Source organism: Glycine soja, chromosome 5 (assembly GCF_004193775.1).
Source record: "Glycine soja cultivar W05 chromosome 5, ASM419377v2, whole genome shotgun sequence".
In the NCBI taxonomy this organism is placed as follows: domain Eukaryota; kingdom Viridiplantae; phylum Streptophyta; class Magnoliopsida; order Fabales; family Fabaceae; genus Glycine; species Glycine soja.
In genome coordinates, this window is record NC_041006.1 from 4,067,196 (window position 1) to 4,093,089 (window position 25,894).

Below are 25,894 nucleotides of genomic sequence, written 5' to 3' on the forward strand. Positions count from 1 at the left end.
TCTCTGATATTAGGAAAAAAAAAATATTTTAGATGGAGTCTATCACATCTCTTATGTTAGGAAAAATTTAATAAGTACTTCTTTGTTAGTCCAACTAGGATACAAGGTTGTTTTTGAGTCCAATAGAGTTGTTATTACTAGACATGGTGTTTTTTGGCTACATTTGTGATGATTTGTTTAAGTCAAGTCTTATGCCTCTTTCTATTAATAAAATATCTAACGTTTCTTCTTTTGTTACAAATGTTGAATGTTCTGATATGTGGCATACTAGGCTTGAACATGTGAATTTGAATTCCATCAAAAAATAATGTCTCTTAATCTTATTCCTAAAGCTTTTATTGATTGAAAACAAAAATGTGAAACATGTATTCAACCAAAGAAACCTAGAAAGGGTTTTACTACATGTATTGAAAGAGAAACTAACTTATTTGAATTGGTTCATAGTGATGTATGTGATAGAAATGATGTGTTAACACGTAGTGGTAAGAGATACTTTATTAGTTTCATTGATGATTTCTCCAAATATTATTATGTGTATTTAATCAATCACAAAAGTGAGTTGTTTGATAAGTTCAAAGTATATAAAACAAAATTAGAAAATCAATTAGAAAAAAAAATTAAAATTCTACATTCTAATAGAGGTGGAGAATACACATCTTTAGATATGAGTAATTTTTGTGAAATGCATGGTATTATTCATGAAGTGACACCTCCGTATGCTCCATAATCTAATGGTATTGCGGAAAGAAAGAATGGTACCTTGCTTGATATGGTGAATGTTATACTTGTAAGTTTTGATTTGCCAAAAAATATGTGGGGTGAAACTTTATATTATGCATGTCATATTCTTAATAGGGTACCTTATAAAAATTTTGAAAAAATCCCTTATGAGCTATGGAGAAAAAGAGAATCAAATTTGAAATATCTTAAAGTGTGAGAGTGTCTTGAAAAGGTTAACATCCCTATTAATAAGAAAAGGAAAATTGGACCAAAAACTGTTGATGTTGTTTTTGTTGGATATTCTTTGCATAGTATTACTTATAAATTCTTGGTTGTTAAGTCATAAGTGTCCGAAATTTCTAATGATACTATTTTGGAATCTAAAGATTTCATTTTCTTTGAAAATATTTTTCCTTTGAAAAATAAATTGTCTAAATCTATTTGTGATACTTCTTGTTCTAATTTACCATGTTATAGTAATGCTAATAAGGACATTGCTTTTTAACCTAGAAGGAGTAAAAGATCTAAAAAAGTTAAGTATTTTGGTTCTAAATTTTGTTTTTTCTACTTTAAAATGATCCTAAAACTTATGGTGAGACCACAGGTCTATTTATGCACCTCTTTGGAAATAAAATATTAATGATGAAATGAATTATCTTAAAACTAATAAAACTCAGTTTCTAACTGATCTCCCCCCTGGTTGTAAAAGTATAGGGGTAAGTTGATTTTTCGAAAGAAATTAAGAACTGATGGATCTATAGAAAAATTTAAGACAAAACTTGTTGTGATTGGTTGTAAACAAGTAGAAGGTGTAGATTTTTTTGATACATATTATTCTATTTCTAAAGTTACTACTATTAGAGTTTTGATTGCATTTGCTTGTGTTTTTAATTTGGAAATTCATCAAATGGATATAAAAATTGCTTTTTTAAATGGTGAATTAGAAGAAGAAATTTATATGAGTTAACCTCAAGACTTTGTAGAACCAGGTAAAGAAAAAAAAGTTTGCAAACATGTTAAATCTTTATATGGTTTGAAACAAGCTCCAAAGCAATGGTAGAAAAAGTTTAATCAAATTGTTCTTTCATATGATTTTCAAATCAATAATAATGATAAATGTGTCTATGTGAAACAATTTAATGATAATGGATGTGTCATTTTATGTTTGTATGTGGATGACATATTGATATTTGATAGTAATATGCATTTCATAAATGATGTGAAGTCTTTCTTGTCTAGTAATTTTGATATGAAGGACCTTGGTCTTGTAGAAGTGATTTTGGGTATTAAGCTTATAAAGAAAGATGATGACATGGTTTTAACCCAATCACATTATGTTGAAAAGCTATTGAAGAAGTTTAATTATTTTAACGTGAAACCTATTTCTATGTCTTATGACTCATCCATTAAGTTAAAGAAAAATTTGAGTAAAAGAATTTCTTCTCATAAATATTATTAAATTATTGGTTCTTTGTTGCATTTGACAAACTTCACTAGGCTTGACATTGCATTGATAGATTAGGAAGATATACTAATAATCTTAATCATTCTCATTGGATTGTATTATAAAGGGTTTTTAGATACTTAAAAGGAACCATTAATTATGACATTCATTATACATGTTTTCCTGCTGTTATTGAGGGATTTAGTGATGCAAATCAAATTTCTGATTCTGATGAAAAAAAATTGACAAACAATTATGTCTTTACTTTAGCTGTTGTGCAGTATCATAGAAATTTACTAAACAAACTATTATTTCACGTTCTACCATGGAAGCATAAATTATTGCTTTAGATACTACTAGTAGTGAGGCTAAGTTTCTTTAAAATTCGCTATATGATTTGTCATTGTTGAATAAGCCTATACCTCCAATTTCAATGCACTGTGATAGTTAAGTTGTTATATCTAAAGTTACTAGCAAAAATTTTAATGAAAAATAAGACACTTAAGAGTGAGAGATAAGTTTATAAAAAATTTGAATTCTCATGGTGTTATTTCTCTTGACTTTGTGAGGTCAGAAAATAATATTGTGGATCCGCTTACAAAAGGGTTGACACGCAACAAGTACTTGAGTCGTCGAGGGACATAGGACTAAAACTCATTATTTAGTCACAACAATTGACACTTGTCTCCATGTGATTGTGATTGGTGATCCCATGAATAGAGTTCAACGGGTAGTAACGAAATAGTTTGCTGACTAAAGTACACCAAAATAAAATTTTGCAAAGTTGTTCCGTTTCTCATTCCTATGACGATCTGTATTATAAATTGTTGCAATATTAAGGTTGAGGTATTTACATATGTGATTTTTTTGTGTAAAAAAAACCTCTTAATGGATCCCATGACAATTATTGTAGGGGTGGGGGTTATAAATAACTCTTTGAGGATTCACCTAGTGAGTGTGATGGTGGGGCCGCCACTGTGAGATATGAACTAATATCTAAGTGATACTCACGAAACAAGATACATGTGCAAAGTTGTGTTACGCGCAATCACTTATTAGAACCTAAATAAACATCAATATTGTAGGGATTGTGTACTAAAGTCCAATTAAAGAAGATGTAGTTCAAGAAATTAAGTCTCTACATCTTTCTCGGATGAAAGTTTATAAACACTAGATATGAGACTCAAACCCGAAAGGTTCCTTATATTAAAACACAGTATCACATGCTTTCTTTCTTTTATGTTTCCATACAAAATGTGTTTTTTTATAACCTTTTAAAATTTTAAATTATGGGGAGAATGTTAGTAAATATTTGTTTTATAATTTAAATTTTATAAAAATATATTATTTATATTAATTTTGTTTTTATAAGATACAATATTTGTGTTAGAATATGTTATGTAATACTAGAATTTCTATCTTTTAGGATTTTGCTTTTAGTGGGTCAATTTGGTTTGTTATATGTTACGTCTGTTTTGGTTTTTTACTGCATGTTGGTGTCCAACAACGTTTACTCAATGTGGTATTTTTACTTTGAGTTATTTGTATCGTTGTATAAAGGATCTATGCCTATATATATATCTTTCGCATTCTTTAGCTAAAAACACAAGCGAAAAATAATTTGTTTTTTTCTCTAAATTTCTTCTCTTCATTTTCTTATAAAAAATTATTTTTTTTAGAACAAGAACACTGGTGTTCAGAGATTTTTTCACTGCACACGATTAGAACCAACGGGTTATCATATCATGGGAGAGGAGAACAATCAGATTTTTCTATCAATGTAGTGTAGACAATTTTTTTTCTAAGAATAACGTTTGCGCGTTTCAATTTAAACTACTTAAAATTTCCCCTTAAAATTATTATTATCTTTTGTGTTTATTACATATTATATTACATTATTAATCCATGTTCTATCATAAAGTTACTGTTACTAATGTTTTATCATTTAGTTTGAGACTTTATATCTTCTTTTCATTTATTCCTTTTATTTTATTTCCTAACAAAGGCAAAGACTAGGACTAGATCAAAGATAACTAATTTTACTTACGGTATATAATTATTACTGGTCTAACAATTTTTGTTTTTTCAAAAAATCAAATCTTTGTTATCTTGCATTTTCTGGCGGGTGAATATTGTCAAATCTTATACAAGTGTAAACCCTCTAAAATATAATGGTGCAGTATTTAGTAATATAAACAAGTTATTGATTAATATAACACTTAACTCATAATCCTTACTACACCAGATCCATTCTTTATATATATATATATATATATATATATATATATATATATATATATATATATCACTTCCATTTCATTTACCTTGCTATTTCTTCTATTTTATATAAATTTTGACACTTATTTATACTCTTCAAATTATATATTACATATCTTTTATTCCAAAAGAAAAACAATCCCGCTGGCACTCCTCGAAGCATTTGAGATTAAAATGTAACTGTGGCAGTATCGATTAAAAAAAATGAATTCTTTAACCTTGCACCTTTCAAAAAAGGATTTTTAACATTTTTTTTCTAGATTAAATATTTTCATATTTTTTTAATTTCATATAAATTTTAAATGTTAAAAAAAAAACGTTGAACTCGATTAATAAATTAGGAATTAATTAAGTGTCAGAAAGTATTCATCATTCTCATTCTCTCGGCAGAAACTGTGTTACTATTAAGCTTTGAAATGAGGTTTTATTGGTTACATTATTAGATATCCACTTATATATCTAGTTCACGACTTGACGAGAATTTAGTTACATTTTGGTTTCGCATGTAAGCTATACTCAGAGACAACTAATGAGCAATAACTTTTTTTCTCTCATCATTTTCTAATGCTAAATTTCTGTTTGAATTAATTAATTCTAAGCTTAAAAGTAATTTAAAAAAAATAATTAACTATATTGATTATCAACGTTTGTTTATCCTACTGTAAAGGAGCTAATCGGGTTATTAAATCTGTTGTGCATAATTTTATTTCAGAATCCATGTGAATTAAAAATTGTAAGTTAAATGAAATAAATCTAGTGTGATAAGGTCTATGATTTAAGTGTTGTACTGATCAATAATTTTCTAACTTTATCAAATACTGCACAATTATACTTTATAACTTTTAGAAGATATGCACTCATCTTATATTTCCTTTTTAAATTTATATATAAACAAAAAATAATCTTTGTATCTTGAATTTAAATATAAATAAATTTTATTAATTTTATTTTAAAAATAATCTTATTCCTATTAAAAAATTAAATGATATAAAATTAATTATTTTGTTTATATATCAATTTCTTTGGGTAGGTGCGGTTACCAGACGCAGACGCAGACGCTTTTTTCTTTTTGAATTCTTTCATCTGTTTCAGATCGCCAACAGTTGGTGAACCAACTGTGTGCAATCATGGTCATTCAAATGTTTGTGTGAGTATGAACAAAAGTACTATTTCAAAGCTTATTGGCCGTTGGATGAAACTCCACACAGTGCAGTTCTATGTTCACTTGTAGAGGATCTGAATCCCAGTTTACCAGTTGGTTGTTGCCGTTAACCAACAAATCTTATTTTATGTTCTCTTTAATATTTCTTTTTAATTGAAGATGCTTCTTTTACCCACAGAAATTGTATATTTTTCATGCAAGTATAACAGTTAAATGAATAGTAGTTAGTTTAATTGTATTTCGAATTTTTTTTTATAATTAAATTATAAGTGATTTTTTAGTTTCTATGGAAAAAATTAAGTTGGTTAAGTTTTTTATTTTAAAAATTAACTAAATTTATTCATTTTGTCAAATTTTTACTTAAAAATTTTCAAATTTTTATTTTTATCTACATATTTAGGAGTTTATGATAAATTTGAGTTAGAAAATAATTTTAAAATTTATAAGTAACTTTATAAGAAATTTAGTAAAATATTAATGAGATTTGAAATATTTTACAAGATAATTTTAAAGAGAAATTTTTTTAGATTTTATTTTTATGTTGAGTGAAATTCCATGTTTTGATTTTATCAAAAAATAATTTAATTTATAAATAGTTACATGGAGGTTAAATTTACTTAATTTTAAAAGTGAGAAATTTAATTAACTAAAAAAAACTAAAATCAAATATAGTCTAAAAGAAGGGAAAATAATAATAAAAGAAACAATTAAGCTTAAGTTATTTGTTAGTGATTGATAACATATTATTAGTTCGATAGCAAGATAAATTTTAGTTGTTCCAAGACATTTGAAGGTTTTTCTGTAAAAATAAAAGAGACATTTGAAGGTTTTATTTATGTAGCTGACATATGAAGTTTTTGAATTTGTCAAATTTTTACAGTAACCCTTGCAACGAGCAAAACTGTAAAAGTTCTTAATTTAATTCTTAACAGACATTTGTAATTTTATTTATAGTAGGATTAAAGAGTTAGATATTAAATGTGAAATCCTCTTTTAGTTGAGATGAGATATTAGCACTTTTCACTGTTCTCAACTTCTTTTAGTTGAGTTGCAGAAGTGTGTGCGAGTTTGAGATGATTAAGAAAATAAACGAAGGAACTTATGGTGTTGTCTACAAGGCTAGGGATAAGAAGACCGGAGAACTAGTAGCATTGAAGAAGGTGATGAACATAGAGAGGGATGATTTCCAATGTCATCCTTGAGAGAAGTAAACATTTTCTTGTCTTTTAATCATCCCTCCATTATGAATGTTAAAGAAGTAGTTGTTGTTGATGATTTTGATGGTACTTTTATGGTAATGGAGCACATGGAGTATGACCTGAAGGGGCTGACGGAGGTTAAGAAGCATCCCTTTAGCATGAGTGAAATTAAATCCTTGGTACGGCAACTTCTTGAAGGTGTCAAATATCTCTTTCATGTAGGGTTTATTTTTCTAGATCAGCCCTTTACTTATTTTTCTTTATTTTTTAGTTTTCATTGAAGTTATCTCTAGATGTATCTGGTTTGTGATTTTTCAATCATATTGGTAGAGAAATGTATATGTCACAACTCATTATTGTTGTATTGGTTTGTGCAGAGCACCTGAAATTTTGCTGGGTGCTAAAGAATACTCAACAGCAATTGGCATGTGGTCAGTGGGTTGCATAATGGCTGAATTAATTGCCAAGGAAACTCTGTTCAGGGGTAAAAGTGAACTTGAACAACTTGATAAGGTTATTATTACTAAAATCACTTGGTTTATCATCTATTTATTGAAAGTTCTGCTATTATAGTAAACAACTTCTTTGTTTGTCAAATGTCTGCAGATTTTTCCAACCCTTGGTACGCCTGATGAGAAAATTTGGCCAGGATTATTCAAATTACCTGGGGCTAAAGCAAATTTTGTTAAGCAACTGTAAGCATGTTTTCTCTCGTTTTCTTCTTGATAAGAACTCTGTGTTATGGTTTATAAAGCCGTTACACTTTGCAACTGTTTGATTGATATTTCAGGTTTAATACACTAAGGAAGAAGTTTCCAGCTGCATCGTTTATGGTTTGCCAGTTTTATCTGAGCAAGGATTTGACTTGTTGAAGCAGCTGCTAACTTATGACCCTGAAAAGGTATATATAATTCATTGAATAAATTCTTATTTGTTTTCTGTGACATGAATTCAAATTAAAACTGTTTTACTTCTTGCAGAGGATAACAGCAGAAGATGCCCTCCTTCATGATTGGTTCCATGAAGCCCCTCTTCCCAAATCTGATTTCAAGCCAATTTTTCCTTCTTGGCAGTGATAGTACAGGTACTCTTGCTGGATGCATGAAATACCAAGAACAATGCTTTTTTTACTGTCATTATTTCCGACTTTGTCTTACCTTGTCAATGATCATATAAAAAGAATGATATATGATTGCAAGGAACAGGGTAATGGACTTCATTAGGCTCTTGTTTGTTATAAATTAGATTAGAAGTGGCAAATTGATGTATAGATCTGAGAAGGTATGACATTACCCGACTTTTTTTTCCTTTACTGAAACAAATGCATCCACTCTTGTGCTGGTGAAAATGATGTACGTACAATTCAGGACAATTTAGTAATAGATGATGGATTTTTGCTCTGGTATGTTCTTATCCTTCCTGTACCATCTATTTTCATTTACAATGGTTTGTTCCTATCCTTTTGGCTGCGCTGTTCAATTGGGCGCTATCGAGTCTTGTTCTTTTTTCTCCTACGTTTAATCTTAACCAGAGGTGGAATTATGAGTTTAGGCAGTGGATTGCAAGTTGAACTATGGTGAAGCAGGGTTTAGAAGCTTGTGGAGCTGCTGAGAAAAGAGACACATGCTGTTACATAGATGGCGAAGTCCACCAAGGGTGCTGAAGTGATATTAGCGCTCAATTTGTGTCTTCTTAACACTGCCATTGGTGTATAATTTGATGAAGTTCAAGGGAATTAGCCTCTTGTAATGATGAGATTTTTTTATTTTTGTTTTTTGTATTGACAATCCTGTGGTGATGATAATTTATATCCCTTAATTACAGTGGGGCCTTGTGGAGGCTGGTGAAGAAATACTGAAGCTATGAAATACTATTATGTTCGTTTGAACAAGACGTGTATGATTTGATTTGTGTATAATTCTAATAATTCAGAATCCAACTTCATTGTTGTGTGCAAAATGTTCAACTTGCTAGTCGAACTCATTGTCAGGGAGAAGCTAATTAATCAAAAAATTACAATTTTCAGGTTACTTATACAAAATCTTCATGAATTATTTAGTATCTTGTTATAACTTTGTTCATAATGCATTTTTATCAGGGAAAAAAATAAATTCATACTAACAACCTTAAAGTCACATTCCATGAACTGTGATTGTGATTGGTTGTCAGTATCATCAAACTTGTTTTAGTTAAAAACATTAATATTTGAAAATTTGAAAATTTTCAAATTAAAAATACAGTAAAATTTATTATTCACTTCATATTAAACATATATAGAAACAAAATCATGAAAAACAAAGACCAAACAATTATTTCTTGCAAAATTTCATTTCACACCATCAAAAGCAGACAAATGCTTCCCCACAATAAGTAGCTCAAATTTTGCCAACTAGTTCATGAAATCAAAAGTTTCACGGGTTTGAAAACACCTGCAAATGTCGAGTGAAAATTCATGCAGAAAAAGCAAAGAGACCGAAATTCAAATTCACTCGACTTTTTTATTCATCAAAGTTGCTCTTCGAATGTGGGTTTGAGAACAGCCGGCATTTGCAGTAAAGCTGAAAGGTAAGCGGATTTCAGAGTATATTAAAATACAAATTGGCAACGAAAAGTTTTCCTGTAGCGAAAAAAGAACAATTGCGGTTCGAGCCCCAGGATCGAAGGGTGATCTCCATTTAAGACAGCACTTTCTCCACTTCAACTGTCACCTCTTTGGGTGGTTTCTCAGCATGAAGATTAGCAACAAGGCCCTTCTTTGAATAGTAATCAATAACCTGCATGTTCAATGCACAAACATTCATTCAAGGCCATGAAATTACAAAGAAAATTCTAAAAACAAAACAGGTAAACCATCAAAACACACAAAGAACCGATGAGGATAGAAATTTAATGAAATGGTGAGAGAATTTAAATAAACATTCAACCAAACCAAGATTACATCACGTTATCTTGTTGACAGTTACTCTGTTACGAAAGTTTCAAATTGAACATGTTTAGTAAAAAAAGAATTTAGATCCTCTCATTTCGTTGAGAACCATAATATGGAGGTGTTAAAAAAGAGACATTTTTAATCAAACAAGGATATCATAACTACTTGGCTATACTCATATGATTCTAATTAGATTTAATCAAAATTGTGTCTGTCTCAAACAAGACCATATCATGTTACTCAACATAAGAGAATCCAAACCCATTAGTAAAAAGAATTCAAAATCATACCGGTTCGGTTTGCTTGTGAAATGCCTCCAGTCTTGACTTAAGAACAGCCGCAGTGTCATCCTTGCGCTGGATAAGTGGTTCACCAGTAACCTGAGGAAAACAAATTCGACAATGAAAGTGTTAAGGGCTAGTGTTTCCTTAAGCTGCCATAACAAAGCTTGTGGCATGTCCTAACCTTTAAAATTGGGCAACCTCCACTTCTCCTAAACTTTCTATTCATCAAAAATGGGAAAGGAGAAAAATAAAAAGAAACAATTTTTTTTTTATAGATTATCATTACTGCCAGCAATTAAATTCAGCAGTGCCCTAAAATCAAATTCATTTCCCAATAAAACATCTTAACAAAAAAGTGTGGCACCTCATTATATTTATTAAAAAAGAACTAGGTTTTAATTCAACCCCAAATACTAACTCAAGGGGGGAGGACAGCCCAAGTCTTATTAAGAGTATTATAGCCATATTCTTAGCCAACATGGGACACCTTAACATCCCCCTCTCACACCCAAGACTAGACAGGAGCTTTAAGCGTGTGTCACTACACGTCTGTGAGTGGCCAAACATTCAGACTATTCATAGGCTTTCATACCATATTAAAAAGGAATTTTGCCTAACTCAATCTCAAGAGCTCATTCTAGGGTGGAGAATTCCCCAAGTCTTGTAAAAAGTGCACAGCTATATTCCTAGTCAATGTTGGACATCTAAACAATATTCAAGTTTGAATAATACTTAAAGATTTTACAGAACTCTCATAAATGCTAAAGCACCTATAAGTAGAAGTCATGTTTAAGCAACTATCATTATGCAGGATTTAAATAAAGATGCAGACTTACATCATCAACACCAAGAACCTTTGGAGGGGAAAATTTTGTATGGTAAGTTCTGCCACTGGATGGGTGTATCCAGCGACCAGTAATTCGCTCCTCAAGGATTGCATCATCAATTGCAAAATTGAGCACCTTATCAACTTTAACTCCTTGTTTTTGCAGCATCTCATCAAGCTGCAAATAAAGAAAAGACAGATTCAAAAGATGTAGATGAACAGCATGTAAAACAGTGCATATAATCAAGTAATTCTGTTTTTATATATGCACAAGCCCAATTTTCAAACAAAAGAAACACACTTAGTAACTCAGATGTCAAAAACAATGTCATACCTTCTGTGCTTGGACCACAGTTCTTGGAAAACCATCAAGAATGAAACCTTTCTGACATGATGGTTTCTTCATTGCTTCATCTATAATGCCAACAACCAAGTCATCAGAAACAAGTTCTCCCTGAAAAATTGTAACACTATCATGTTAGCAATCTCTCAAGGTAAATGCTCAGTTGAGATTATATACAAACAGGCCTTACCTTATCCATAGCTTCTTTAGCCTTGACACCAAGAGGGGTCTTAGCTGCTACAGCTGCTCTTAACATATCACCGGTAGCTAAGTGGCATAAGCAGTACTCATCTTTTATGATTGGTGACTGGGTGCCTTTTCCAGATCCAGGTGGGCCTGCATTAACATTTTATCAAGTTATACTCCACTTGAATTTCTGAAACTATATTTAACGATTTCAAATATATACTGTAATTTCTTAAAGCAAGAATCTTAAATGGCCTAACCAAGCCAAATAATGAGGATACCCTACCCCACTAACTTGTCAGTACTTGGAACATTGGCGCAAGACATATGGAAGCATATCAAATTAAAATAGTAGCCTAAGTGCAGCACAGAGGAACAATACAAATCTAAGAGCTACTCATCAATTGAAACAGGAGCTATCACTTCACAAAATATTGGTTCAATTTGAAAGTTTATGGAAGACATGGAAGTATTGTGTTTCACTCTTGTTTTTTCAAACAATAAATAAAAAGAAAAGCATTAAAAAAGGAGAATGAGGATCCATTATGGGTGAAACCTCCCTGTTATAATAGGATTATTGAAATATACACATTAAATTTCCCATCTTAACTCTTGTGACATAAACAGATTCAATTTGAAAGTTCAACAGGGCAACTCAATTTCGCTTTTCATTTTTCTGTCTGCAAATAGAACATGTAGGTGTCAGAAAATGACCAGTCTTGCATTAATAGGGAAAAGTTGCTAGCAATTAAAGATGAAAACACGCTGAGAAAGCATGGGCTCTACAGTGGAGTACAATTCTAAATGATAATCAAGTGAGTATAAAGTCCTAGAGACAAAACCAACAGCACTTGATTGAAACCAAATCAAAAAAAGAAAAAAAAAACCACCACAGACTAGCATCTTTCCACCGATGGTACACAGGACAAATCTACAAACTAATGTTAGCATGAATGTAAAAATACACTGAATTTCAACAGGAAGTTATAAACAAATTTAAACTAGTTTATCATCCAATCACACGATAAGAAATTCTTTGCCTCAAATGTACAGGTCTCTATTGTCTAAAAGCAAACCCACACAGCTCAAGTCAGTTACGTTACTTAGTCTGAAAATTATCAAGCCTGAAAGAACACACGCACAAACCTCTCTAAGGGATGGACGCGTGCAGAATTTAGATTCACAATTAGAGAATCATATTCAAATAACAGGTACTAATCAGTTAACAAGCATGAATCAGAACTACTTGGGGTTCAAACACCGATACCCAGCCAGTCAATAACTTCAAAGAATAAGACCAACAAGCACATACTCCTAAAATCCTTCAAAAGAAGTTTAAAAAAAATCACCCGAAAAACACAACAAAAAATCCATTTACCGAAAAGCAAATTGTCTCTCATTTTCTCCTCCAGTAACTGAAGAACCCAGTACATCGTCCCAGTGTATCTCCATCCTCAACAGTAGAGCCAAAAATCACATAAATTTCTCAGCATTTTCCCTATGACTCAAGCAACAGCAAATACAACCGAAGGAAACCCTAAAAACCGCATCTACAACATTCGAACGCAACGCGTGCGAAAGCATCAAACTATATAACACAAGCATTTTCGAATTTTCGGATCTGAATTAGCAGCGAGCACAAAACTGACAACTTTATGTCAAATTTTCTTTTATTTAAAATATATATAGAGAGAGATGGAGATAGATACCAATGAGAATAAGACGCTTGTCAGGTTTGGAAGAGCACTTGAGACGACGAAGGAGCTCAGTCATGAGATCCAGAGAGGGAACATCTTCCAAGTTAGTGTTGGCCATTGTTGTTTCTGATTCTGATGTTGTTGTGAGTAGAAAGAAGAACAGAACAGAACCAGAATCACTATCTCCAACTTCGGACCCTCCCACGCACACGCTTTCAAAACTCAACTCGCCGTCTCTTGCCCTTTGTTTAGCTACAAATGTTAGGTGACTGTTTTTTTCTAATTATTTTTTCTCTGTTTTCCTTTCAACCGTTTTTATTATTTTAATTTAATATTTTCTTTGGGTTGGTTTTTCTATGTCAAGTCAAGACTACGACTGCATCAAAGACAACCAATTTTACTTAGGTATATAATTATTACTGATCTAAGAATTTCTTTTTTTAAAAAAAATCAAATATGTGTTATCTTGCATTTTCTCACGTGTAAATATAGGGAAATCTTATACGAGTGTAAATCCTCTAAAATATAATGGTGCAGTATTTAGTAAAATAAACAAATTATTGATATATATAACACTTAAATCATAATCCTTACTACACCAGATCCATTCTTTATATATATCCATGTTACTTCCATTTTATTTAAACTTTGACACTTATTTATACTCTTCAAATTATATATTACATATCTTTTATTCAAAAAGAAAAACAATCCCACTGGCACTCTTCGAAGCATTTGAGATTAAAATGTAACTGTGTCAGTATCGATTAAAAAAAATGAATTCTTTAACCTTGCACCTTTCAAAAAAGGATTTTTAACATTTTTTTTCTAGATTAAATTTTCATATTTTTTAATTTCATATAAATTCTAAATGTTAACTTAAAAAAAACACATTGAACTCGATTAATAAATTAGGAATTAATTAAGTGTCAGAAAGTATTCATCATTCTCATTCTCTTGCCAGAAAGTGTGTTACTATTAAGCTTTGTTATGAGATTTTATTGGTTACATTATTAGATATCCACTTATATATGTTTCTCGACTTGACGAGAATTTGGTTACATTTTGGTTTCGCATGTAAGCTATATTCAGAGACAACTAATGAGCATTAACTTTTTTTTTCTCATTATTTTCTAATGCTAAATTTATGTTTGAATTAATTAATTTTAAGCTTAAAAGTAATTTTTAAAGAATTTTTAATCAACTATATTGACTATCAACGTTTGTTTATCCTTCTGTAAAGGAGCTAATCGGGTTATTAAATCTGTTGTGCATAATTTTATTTCAGAATCCATATGAATTAAAAATTGTACGTTAAATGAAATAAATCTAGTGTGATAAACTCTATGATTCAAGTGTTTGTACTAATCAATAATTTACTTACTTTATCAAATACTGCACAATTATACTTTACAACCTAGAAGATATGCACTCATCTTATATTTCCTTTTTGATTTATATATTTCAAAAAAAAATAATCTTGTATGTTGAATTTAAATATAAATAAATTTATTTTATTTTATTTAATACTATTGTTTTAAAATATCATTATTTAATTTTATTTTTATTTTGTTGATTCATTTTTATTTATAATAATAAGTTTGAATGAAATACATTTTAAAAATAATCTTACTCGTAATAAAAAAGATTAAATGATATAAAATTAATTATTTTGTTTATATACCAGTTTGAATGAAAGACGCAGACGCTTTTTTCTTTTTGAATTCTTTCATCTGTTTCAGATCGCCAACAGTTGGTGAACCAACTGTGTGCAATCATGGCCATTCAAATGTTTGTGTAATAGTATGAAAAAAAGTACTATTTCAAAGCTTAGTGGCCGTTGGATGAAACTCCATACAGTGCATTTCTATGTTCACTTGTAGAGGATCTGAATCCCAGTTTACCAGTTGGTTGTTGCCGTTAACCAACAAATCTTATTTTATGTTCTCTTTAGTATTCCTTTTTAATTAAAGATGCTTCTTTTACCCACAGAAATTGTATACTTTTGATACAAGTATAACAGTTAAATGAATAGTAGTTAGTTTAATTGTATTTCGAATTTTTTTATAATTAAATTATAAGTGATTTTTTAGTTTCTATGGAAAAAATTAAGTTGGTTAAGTTTTTTATTTTAAAAATTAACTAAATTTATTCATTTTGTCAAATTTTTACTTAAAAATTTTCAAATTATTGTTTTTATCTACATATTTAGGAGTTTATGATAAATTTGAGTTAGAAAATAATTTTAAAATTTATAAGTAACTTTATAAGAAATTTAGTAAAATGTTAATGGGATTTGAAATATTTTACAAGATAATTTTAAAGAGAGCTTTTTTAGATTTTATTTTTATGTTGAGTGAAATTCCATGTTTTGATTTTATCAAAAAATAATTTAATTTATAAATAGTTTCATGGAGGTTAAATTTACTTAATTTTAAAAGAGAAATTTAATCAACTAAAAAAACTAAAATCAAATACAGTCTAAAGGAACGGAAAAATAATAATAAAAGAAACAATTAAGCTTAATTTATTTGTTAGTGATTGATAACATATTATTAGCTCGATAGCAAGATAAATTTCAGTTTTTCTAGGACATTTGAAGGTTTTTCTCTAAACACAAAAGAGACATTTGAAGGTTTTTACGCAGCTGACATCTGAAGTTTTTGAAATTGTCAGATTTTTACAGTAACCCTTGCAACGAGCAAAACTGTAAAAGTTCTTAATTTAATTCTTAACAGACATTTATAATTTTATTTATAGTAGGATTAAAGAGTTAGATATTAATGTGAAAGCCTCTTTTAGTTGAGATGAGATATTAGCACTTTTCACTGTTCTCAACCTCTGTTGATGATTATTCAAAATAGGATTGGTTAATATTAAAATAAAAGCTAAGTTCCTTTCATCATTAGTATTAATAAATTTGTCCAACCTTTAATTTATTCATCCACGTGTCATTACCACATTTTATTGCCATGTATTACTGCACCCTCCTCTAATTCTCTTCTTTTTTTTCTCTTTCTCTTTTTTTTTTTTTACTGTTTTTTACATTGACCATGCTTTTGCCCAGGCCCACACCTAGTTCTTAAACAAGTGTAAATCATTTGGTTTGAAACGCGCAAAAGATTTTGTAGTAAATTAGGAATGGTTTCGATTTTAAGTATTTTTTTATTTTTACTTTATTATGTTACTTTTTATTTTATTTTTACAAAAGTTCACATAAGAAACTGAATTAAAGAGTCCAATAATCTTTACACGTGACTTCAGTCACATCTATTTAACAAATGTGTTCACTTCTGAGCGTTATCACCCTTTTCATATTAGTGTGAATGATGTCTTGGATAAATTTGCAGAAAGAATTTAGATTACACTGGGTTAAGAGGCCCGCAAACTCCTTGGCCCTTGCAGTCTAAGGCGAAGTGACGAGCATAAAATAATAAATAAATAAAACACAAGACATTGCCTCAAACCAAATACTCTATAATGCATCTGTTTTGAAGTATTATAAGTAAAATAAAATCATTAAGTAAACTTGTAACTTTTTCAATAATACTTCCTTTTTTAATAAAAACTTTATGTTCAATTGCTTAAATTGTCCCAGAGTGATGCAATTAAACAGTTAAAAAAGAGTATATTAAAAACATTGAGATAGACTTTTCCAATACTGAAATTACGCGGAAAATTGCTAGGACAAAATTTGTATGCCAAATGACAAGTCAACATAAAGTTTATACTGGTGCAGCAACTGGTAAAGTACAAAGCAAATTTAACATTGTCCAAAACTATAACATAAAAGATTCGATTTCAACAGTTAAAGCTGCAATACATCATAGTTTACTCCGTATCCTTCTTTTTTGATTTCTTTTTCTTCTTCTTAGACTCTCCACCAGCCTCCAAAGCTTCTCCGTTACTATCCTTTTTATTCTTCTTCTTTTTCACTGTTCCTTCTTGTTCACTTGTGACCCCATTAGCACCATCATCTTCAGCCTGATCGTCGACCTCCATCTCCTGTTCCAATTTCCTCTTTTCTTTCTTTTTCTTCTTCTCTGATTTATGATCCTCCACAGCATCACCATTTGTATCTACAGCCATGTCATCACCTTCAGCAGCAGCAGCTTTTTGTTTCTTCTTTTTGGTTTTCTTGCCTGAAACTTCGGCAGGTGCTTCTGTTTCCATCTCTGTATCTGCAACAAATAGAATACATCAGCTTCCACACCAAGACATATAACAAAGTATGAATTGCAACATATAAGCTTCTCAACTTTAAAACAAACTTAACTCTCCACAATAGTCTCAGCAATTTAAAAAAAAAAAAGTTTCAACATATAATGGCCAATATAAGTTCATTTACATTCACAACCAAATTTATATCTTTCATGTTTTGGGGAAAGCCATAAAAGGGGATCTCTTCATCCCTACCTTTGTTTTCAGCACTTTCAATAGCAGCCTGCATGACATCTATGTTCTTGCGAGGGGCAACTCCCTTGTCATAAAAGTCAAGTCGTTCCTCAACTTGCTCACGCAGTTTCTCCCCAAAAACAGTAGTACCCCTTTCTGCATTGAGGTACAAAGCTAAATCATGACAAAGTGCTATGTACAGCCATGAGATATTGCTAAAGTGAATATGAAAGAAACAAACCAGCAAAGCAGTCAATCCGTGATGCAATTGAGCATTTGTTTGCAAGATATCGAGCCATTCTGCCCTTATTTTTGGCAGATGCCCGACCAATAAAAGAAGAGTGGAATATCAAACCATATTTGGGAGTGTTTCCTCTTGTTTTTAATGCCCTAAATAAAGCAGGCAAAGACATTATAAAATAGCAGTGAGTGCACAAGGAATAGTAATGTCTGTATTTTAGCTGAGGTCCAGACAAAACAACCTAAACAATGGAAATACCAAATTCTTACAGTTTCACTTCTACAAATTCATTGTTAGTTTTAGACTTAGTTTCTAACTTTCAATGAACAAATTGGCACTTCAAAATTTAAGAATCTTTAAAACAAAAGGTGGAGTAAAAACCTGAACAAAGCCTTCTCCGCACCAAGAATTTGAAGAGTTGAAGAGGGGCACTTTGCCAAATTTGTGAGGCTACCAGCATGGGAAATCAAACGAGCACCAACAACTTCACCAATTAAAGTGGCCAAATTTGGTGCAATATCATTCATTTTAGCAACCAGGTAATCATATAAGTTCTTTCTGTACTCAGATAGGTCCATTACCCTCTGTGCAAATTGATGGACATTGATTAAGTCCACTGGGGACAAATCCTGTCCTGAAAACGTCAAGAGAAAGAAGATTCAGACTGAGAATGAAGCAAAAGTTAAACCCAAAAAGATGAGAATTCTACCCATGGAGGCTTTGGCAGCTTCCACAATCTCCTTTGCTTTATCTTCATCTCCAACTATGTCAGTTAAGCCTGGAATCGTGTCTTCAGCCAACTTTGCCTTATCCTCAATAAATTTTGCAACTTTGGCATACAGATAATTATCATTTACAATTTTCACCAGCTCAGGAAAATGCCAAGAATACCACTCTCTGCACATAATTGACAAAGCAAATAGAGAAATGAATTCTTCCAGTTCACAATGTTCTCAAAGAAAACAAATTATATTGAATAAGAAAATTCTATAATTAATTGAGCATTCAAATTTGAGACATACTACCTGACTCTCATGGAGAATGAATTAATATCCTTGTCAAGTGTATCAAGAAGGAAGATAGCTTGAATAACCATGTTGTCTACACGGTTAACATTAAACTTCACCTTTGCCCTGCTGTAACTATGTCCCAGACCAAGTTGTGCCTTTTCCAAATCTCCAGACTGTGAAAAATCAAGCAGCACAAAAACAATATATAAATTAGTGATATAAATAAGATACAGGTGTCCTGGATACAGAAACACAAAAGGAGGCATGAGGAAACACTAACCTTGAGATCACCAACAAACGTATCAAAATGGAATCGCACACCACGAAGAAGTTCACTCACAAACTCATTACTTTGGCAAGGAATCTTAGTCACTTCAGATATCTGGGAACCAATCTTAGGATCGGACACACCTAAACTGAACTTGGACTTCTTACCTTCCTTCACTTTAGGCAAGTTGGTCTCCAAGACAGTCCTCAGCTCATCAGTTAATATGCCTGAACATTCAAAAAAAAATGAGCAACATACAAAAAATTAAAAAGAATTCAAGTTAACAAGACATACAACTAATACTTAAACCCTGTTTCCATAAAAAAATAAAAAAAAAGGTAAAATGAACTTAGCTTCTCCTCTAAGTTAAAATCAACTTATCACTACAGTTTTTGGAGAAGCTCAGTTAATTTTACATTCTTATTTTCTCCTACAAACATGGCTGAAGCCCTGTTTGGATAAGCTTCTCGATAAAAAAAGTTAAAATAATATAAGTTAAAATCAACTTATCATTTCAGCTTTTTCCGCTTTTGGAGATGCCCAGTTCATTTTACACTCTTATTTTCTCCTACTTTAAGTACTTACGGAAAAGTTTATCCAAACAAGACTTTACTTGCTGAATGTTTAATATATATCACGCATGTTAGCAAACACTGAAAACGCAATAAAAAAAACAGAATTATCAAACGAAGCATAAACCAAAAATAAGAAAAATAATGATAATACTAATAAACTTGGTACGAATTGAATCCCTATAACATACAGCTTCAATAGAACCTAAAAAACGCGCAGAGAATAACAGTATGAGAGTGTTTGTTTGGTTACCTTCGGAGACGGCGTTGCACTGTTTGAGAGCATCGAGAGCGGAAGTGAAAGGGTTGAAGGAGCGAAGCTTAACGACTTTGCCGAACCTGTTGAGGTCCGAAACGGAGTTCCGAACCGCTTCGGTGTTCTGGCCGATTTCATCGACGCCGTGAACCTCGAACAGGCTGTAGCCCGAAGCGGATTCGTAGAGAAGGAACAGCGCCATTGTTGAAACCCTAGAATCGAGGAGGTAGGGCAAAATAAAATGGCACTTGCTGCGGCCTACTGGGTACCGAGGTTTAGGGTTTAAGAAAGAACAAAATAATGATGTTTGGTTTGAAACGGGTCGGGTTGGACAAGAAAGAAGAATTGCGGGTCGAGTTGTCGGCCAACCAAATTCGGAAGGTACTTTTGGTCATTAGTAGTGGGCTGGGCCTCGTACCTAAGTCGAAGGGAGATGCTAGGTGCACCCAGCAATATTGCTGGTGCACCCAGCAACTTTTATGAATGGACAATTTTGCCCTTTAATAAAAAATTATAAAAAGCCCCCCCCTCTCCGGAAGAAACTTTTCTGCTGCTGCTCATTCCTTCCGCGAACTGCTTCTTCTTCTCCGCGAACTGCTTCTTCTTCTCCGGCAAGGCAAGCGCGAACGTCGTCTTCTTCTTCTCCGCGAACGAGGTTAGTCTCCCTAACTCCCCTTTGATACAACATTGTTATAGCTTGTAGCAGTGGAACCTTAGGATAGTTACCTTAGGATAGTAACTTTAGGGTAGAAAACGAGAGGAGAGGACGGTAGAAAACGAGAGGAGAGGACGCCGGAAAAAATGGGGAAATGGCCGACGGCGGAGTCTTCCGGAAGACCCGTTAGGGGTTCTTCCGGAAGTTCCGGAAGAACCTTTTCCGGAAAGTTTCCGGAAGAAGTGTTCTTCCGGAAGACTTCCGGAAAACGTCTTCCGGGAACTTTCCGGAAGAAGTGGTTCTTCCGGAAGAATTCCGGAAGACGCGCACTTCCGGAAGAACTTCCAAAGTTCCGGAAGACCTTTCCGGAAGAACCCCTTCTTCCGGAATGTTTCCGGAAGAACCACTTCTTCCGGAAGTGGTTTTTTTGTTTTTTTTTTTGTGTTTTTTTTTTTTAAATTTTTTTAAACAGAAATTGTTTTGTTTTTTTTTAAATGAATTATTTTATTTATTTTGGTTATTTTGTTTTTTAGATTTTATGAAAAATGAAGTTTGGGTTTTTGATGTCATGTTTTTTTTATAATTTAAATTGTGTATTTTTACTAAATATTAATTTGTAAATTAATTTTTTTATATAAAAGTAGTTGTGTTTGTTTTTGTTTATTGTTTTTTTTTAAATTAGTGTTTTTTTTTTAAAATGAAGTTGTCTATTTTTATAATTAAAGTTGTGTGTTTTGGAAGTTTTATAAAAATACTAATTTTTTATAATTAATTAGTTTATTTTATTATAAATGAAGTATTTTATTTACTAAAAAAATTGTGGATGTTTACTAAATAATTTTTTTTTTACATTAGTTGTTTAATTTTTTTAAAAAAAATTAACTTGTGGATGTTTACTAATTAATTTTTTTACATTAGTTGTGTTTTTTTTTATAAATGAAGTTGTTTATTTTTTTAAAAAAATTAAGTTGTGGATGTTTAGTAATGAATTATTTTTATATTAGTTGTGTTTTTTTTTTTTATAAATGAAGTTGTTTAATTTTTTTAAAAAAAAATTAAGTTGTGCATGTTTATTAATAATTTTATTTTACATTAGTTGTTTTTTTTTATATAAATGAAGTTGTTTAATTTTTTTTTTAAAATTAGGTCGTGTATGTGTGAAAATAATTTGATTTAAGTTAGTCTTATTTGTTTATAAATAAAGTTGATTTTTTATAAAGAAAATTGTGTATATTTTGACCGAAAAAAATACGTGTTCGACATGATTTACAGATCATGGCCAGAACACGAGGTTTAGGTCATGCCATAGGTAGAGTTGTAGGCAGAGATAGAGCTGCTGACGAGGATGCTGGCGATGTTCCCGAGAGGCGTAGGCCTACTGCCTCAGCCCGTAGGCTACGCGTTCATCAGATGACTACGGAGGGACGTGATATGGCTGAGGACGTCGCTGACATGACTGATGATGTCCCTGAGCAGCCTACGGAGGCACCTAAGATGCGTGCGGACGCACAGGGTGCTGATAGTGGTGAGGGGTCAGATGGTGATGATGCTGCAGAGGGATTCCCTGGTGGTCCACGTGACCCGTCAGTGCTCACATCATTTGCCGAGCATGTTGCACATGCCGTGTGGAGTGGACAGGTATTTTAATTTGTTAATTATTTGTCATTGTTTATTTATTTGTTTATGATTAATTTTTTTTAATAATTGTATAATTTGTACTTCAAATCAGGAACGTCCTGATTTGAAGTTAGTGTCACATGGGAGGAAGCTGACACTGATTGGGAGGCCAGTGCCTGAGATTGAAGGCCTGGTGGCTGCCACAGGATTAAGTCCACTGATAGATTGTTCAGTTATTACTGGCGATCCTGGACTTATATCCACATTCTTCTTGATTATCATAATCATAATCCATATGAACTTCTTGTGACATCGCAAAGTCATACCTCCATTGATCTTCGTCCATCTTAAGGACATATGCATCATACACAAGTACATTCAAATTATCATATAACCACATCCAAAAATTTACTACACCTTAAATAACAAACATATTAATAGGACATATGCATCATACACGACTATATTAAAATTATCACTATATTCTAAATTTATAACTACATTATTTACTTAAACTAAACTTATCACTATAATAAACAACTAATAAAACATTTTTGTACCATTATACATTTAAGTTACCTAAATCATTTAATATTATACCATTATACCTAATTAAATCAATAATCCACAACATATATAAACCAGAAATAAAAAAAAATTATAAAACAGAAATATATATATATATATATATATACCATTATAAAACAAAAAAAATTATAATCCACAATATATATCATTATACCTAATTAAACCAATAATTCATTATTAACTAACAGAAATATATATATAAAACAGAAATTAAAAAAATTATAAAACAGAAATTAAAATAAATTAGTAATAATTTAACATTCCGGAAGAAGGTCTTCCGGAAGTTACGAAGGCCAATTCCGGAAGAAGTGCTTCCGGAAGTAGTTTCCGGAAGAACTTCTTCCGCAATTGGCCTTCACCACTTCCGGATGAAGGTTTCCGGAAGACCTTCTTCCGGAATTGGCCTTCGTAACTTCCGGAAGACCTTCATCCGGAAGTGGTCATTCTGGACCTTCCTCCTTCTGTGCCTAAAATTTCTTTCGGATACATTTTTTACTGTTTTTCTTCTCTAAAAGCTAACCGGAAAACGAAATAAACGCGTACCTCCGACAAAATAGGAACAACAGCCACTAATAAAACTTCAAATACGGAACACGGGACCACCAAATCTTCAAATACTTCACTTCACGGGACCACCAACAGACTGCTGAAGGGACCACCACCGAAACAACAGCAAACGAAAGAAACAAACAAAGCAAACGGAAGAAGAAACAAAGCAAACGGAAGAAGAAACAAAGAAAGCGCAGTAAAACACAGCCTGAAGACGTTAATTTAAAGAAATTTACACAAGGGCAAAATCGTCATTACATACGCATTAAAAAAAAAAACTAACTTCCGGAAGAAGCTTCTTCCGGAAGACAATGGAATTCTTCCGGAAGAATCTTCTTCCAGAAACATTCCGGATGACGTTCTTCCGGAAATTGTCTGTGAGTATTTCCGGAAGACACAAATTAATCTTCCGGAAGAAGATTCTTCCGGAAACTTTCCGGAAAAATTATTTCCGGAAACTTTCCGGAAGAACCTTCTTCCGGAAGAATAATTGCTGAAGGGCAGTTTCGCCACTTCACTGTTTGCTGGGTGCCCCAGCAATAATGCTGGGTGCACGTAGCAACTCCCTAAGTCGAATCATAGGCCCGAATTATTCTCATTTCCCTTTTATGTCTCTTCTCCCTCCCTCCATTTGTTTTCAGATTTAGCTCTATTAGAGTGCGTGAAAAGTACACTAATAAAATTAATGATTAATATTATAATTAAATTTAGATTTTTTACATGCACTGACACACGTGTATATATATATATATATATATATATATATATATATATATATATATATATATACTCCCTTACTCTAGAAGAGCCAAGTCCTTTTTTTATATATATAGTTTTTTAAAAAGATTAACTCTAGTTAGTTATTTACACTCCTCCCGTTTTAAAACTTTCCTTCCAGTCCTTACCCTTCTTCCTCTCCCACTCCTACTTCTCCTACTCAGCTACTCCATTGCCCTATTTGGCTGTTCCCTTGCTAGTTGTAGGTGAGTTGTTCTTCTTATGTTTCCTTTTTCACCAAATGGAATGGAAACTTGTTTTTGTTGTACATCAATAGACAATGAAACAAGTATATGTTATGTATCAAAACATTTTTTCTTGATTAATTTCTCATTCCTTTTGATTAAATTTTTCCATCATTAGGTATGAAAACTTTTTTCGATTAATTTCTTATTCCTTTTGATTAAAATTTTAGGTTAAATTGTATTTTTTATTTTCCTATACTTCCTAATTTATAATTTTAGTTTCTTTATTTTAAAATTTTGATCGCACAAATTTTTTAATCTTTTCGTCCATTAACGGTTACTTGATATAATATGACACTTTCATGCTAATGCGAAATGAAGTGACACTATTGTAGAGATGAAACTAAAACTAAGTCCCTTTCTTTCTTCTTTACTATCTAAAGCATTAAATTATTTCATTTACTTAAGTTATGTCGTAAACACTATTATATATACATTACTATATGAGTTAATTCTTTTTTAAAATATTTATTTAATGTTAAATTTGATTAATCCACTAAATATAAAATAAAAATATTTAATAAATAAATTATATTACCTATTAATTAATAATTTTTTTCATACAATTACTCTGTCTTTCATATTTTTTTATTCTATTTTTTCTTATTTTTGACCATGTCACTAATTTATATAATTATGTTAATACTAATATTTATTTAAAAAAATCTATTTGGAGTAGGGTTTAAATATACAAAATTAGGAGGAACAAAATATACACATTTAAAATACTTATATATAATTTATACAAATATCACCAAGGACATCTTTAATTTAAGTTTTTTATATGAGTTTCTTAATCATATTTATAGTCCCCACAACAATTTTTTGTAGTCCTCACAATACCATAACGTTCCTAATAAATTTATATACAATTTTACTTTAATGCTAAAAAGTCACAAAAAAACTTCAAAAAATTCACACATTTATATTTTTTATTATAACTTAATTACTATTCAAATAAAATAATTAATTCATTTTTTGTATACAAATAATAAATATGAATAATTGAAGAAAATATTAAATATCAATTAAAAAATAAGAAAAATTACATAACATTGAAAGGAAATACATAACAATAAAAATACATTTTTATATAATAATAGATAATTAAACACAATGACATTGAAATAATAAAAAAACAATGATGAAAATATAAAATATTACATACAATTAATTATTGTTATTTTTTTCTAAAACGTTCCCAAATATGCTGACCAAATCTGTTTAAAGTTGGCGATGTTTCTATTTGTCATGAACATTTACTCTCTTTTAGAGGTGTGTTGATATGATACTAAGGTGAGCACCTGAAGATACTTCAAATGTCGACATGTTATTACCTACAATATTATAATTAATATTATTTTGATATGTGTCACGTTCGTCCTTAACAATCATATTATGTTATATGATGCATGGATACTCTTCATTATAATAACATCCCAAAAATGTGTCAGATAACATATAATTCTGAATCAAGATTGAAGCACCTTGAATGCTCATTTTACATCCTTTTTTGTTGATTTTGGTCGTTGTGCAAATAATTTTTATTTTTCTCCTTGTGACATTGAGATGGTCTTCACAAATGTAGCAAAACCTGGAAAAATGTCATCCGCTAAATAGTATCCTATATTATATTGGGTTATATTCACGGTGT

The 25,894-nt window shown here is 31.1% G+C and overlaps 2 protein-coding genes and 1 pseudogene across 2 annotated transcripts; 1 reads left to right on the forward strand and 2 right to left on the reverse strand.

Moving 5' to 3' along the window:
- The first annotated feature begins 6,846 nt into the window (after positions 1 to 6,846).
- On the forward strand, positions 6,847 to 8,690 carry LOC114413804 (annotated as a pseudogene).
- Positions 8,691 to 9,159: 469 nt separating this feature from the next.
- Positions 9,160 to 13,334, reverse strand: LOC114412043 (adenylate kinase 4). Its single transcript, XM_028375811.1, has 6 exons — positions 13,080 to 13,334; positions 11,375 to 11,520; positions 11,176 to 11,295; positions 10,852 to 11,019; positions 10,022 to 10,111; positions 9,160 to 9,576 (listed from the first exon to the last, which is right to left on the reverse strand). The coding sequence occupies exons 1-6, from the start codon at positions 13,183 to 13,185 to the stop codon at positions 9,478 to 9,480; spliced, it is 729 nt and encodes a 242-aa protein (XP_028231612.1). The 5' UTR covers positions 13,186 to 13,334; the 3' UTR covers positions 9,160 to 9,477.
- Positions 13,335 to 16,707: 3,373 nt separating this feature from the next.
- LOC114412044 (nucleolar protein 56-like) lies at positions 16,708 to 20,085 on the reverse strand. Its single transcript, XM_028375812.1, has 8 exons — positions 19,807 to 20,085; positions 18,994 to 19,208; positions 18,729 to 18,886; positions 18,413 to 18,600; positions 18,085 to 18,337; positions 17,704 to 17,852; positions 17,484 to 17,618; positions 16,708 to 17,248 (listed from the first exon to the last, which is right to left on the reverse strand). The coding sequence occupies exons 1-8, from the start codon at positions 20,009 to 20,011 to the stop codon at positions 16,899 to 16,901; spliced, it is 1,653 nt and encodes a 550-aa protein (XP_028231613.1). The 5' UTR covers positions 20,012 to 20,085; the 3' UTR covers positions 16,708 to 16,898.
- Positions 20,086 to 25,894: the final 5,809 nt, after the last annotated feature.

Coding starts and splice junctions, on each gene's coding strand:
- LOC114412044 (XM_028375812.1), bottom strand. CDS start 20,011: ATGGCGCTGTTCCTTCTCTACGAATCCGCTTCGGGCTACAGCCTGTTC. Junction 18,887..18,993: donor CGTTTGTTGGTGATCTCAAG/GTTAGTGTTTCC, acceptor GATTTTTCACAG/TCTGGAGATTTGGAAAAGGC. Junction 17,619..17,703: donor ACGGATTGACTGCTTTGCTG/GTTTGTTTCTTT, acceptor ACCTCAATGCAG/AAAGGGGTACTACTGTTTTT.
- LOC114412043 (XM_028375811.1), bottom strand. CDS start 13,185: ATGGCCAACACTAACTTGGAAGATGTTCCCTCTCTGGATCTCATGACT. Junction 11,020..11,175: donor CTGTGGTCCAAGCACAGAAG/GTATGACATTGT, acceptor CTTTATTTGCAG/CTTGATGAGATGCTGCAAAA. Junction 10,112..10,851: donor AGGTTCTTGGTGTTGATGAT/GTAAGTCTGCAT, acceptor TGTTTTCCTCAG/GTTACTGGTGAACCACTTAT.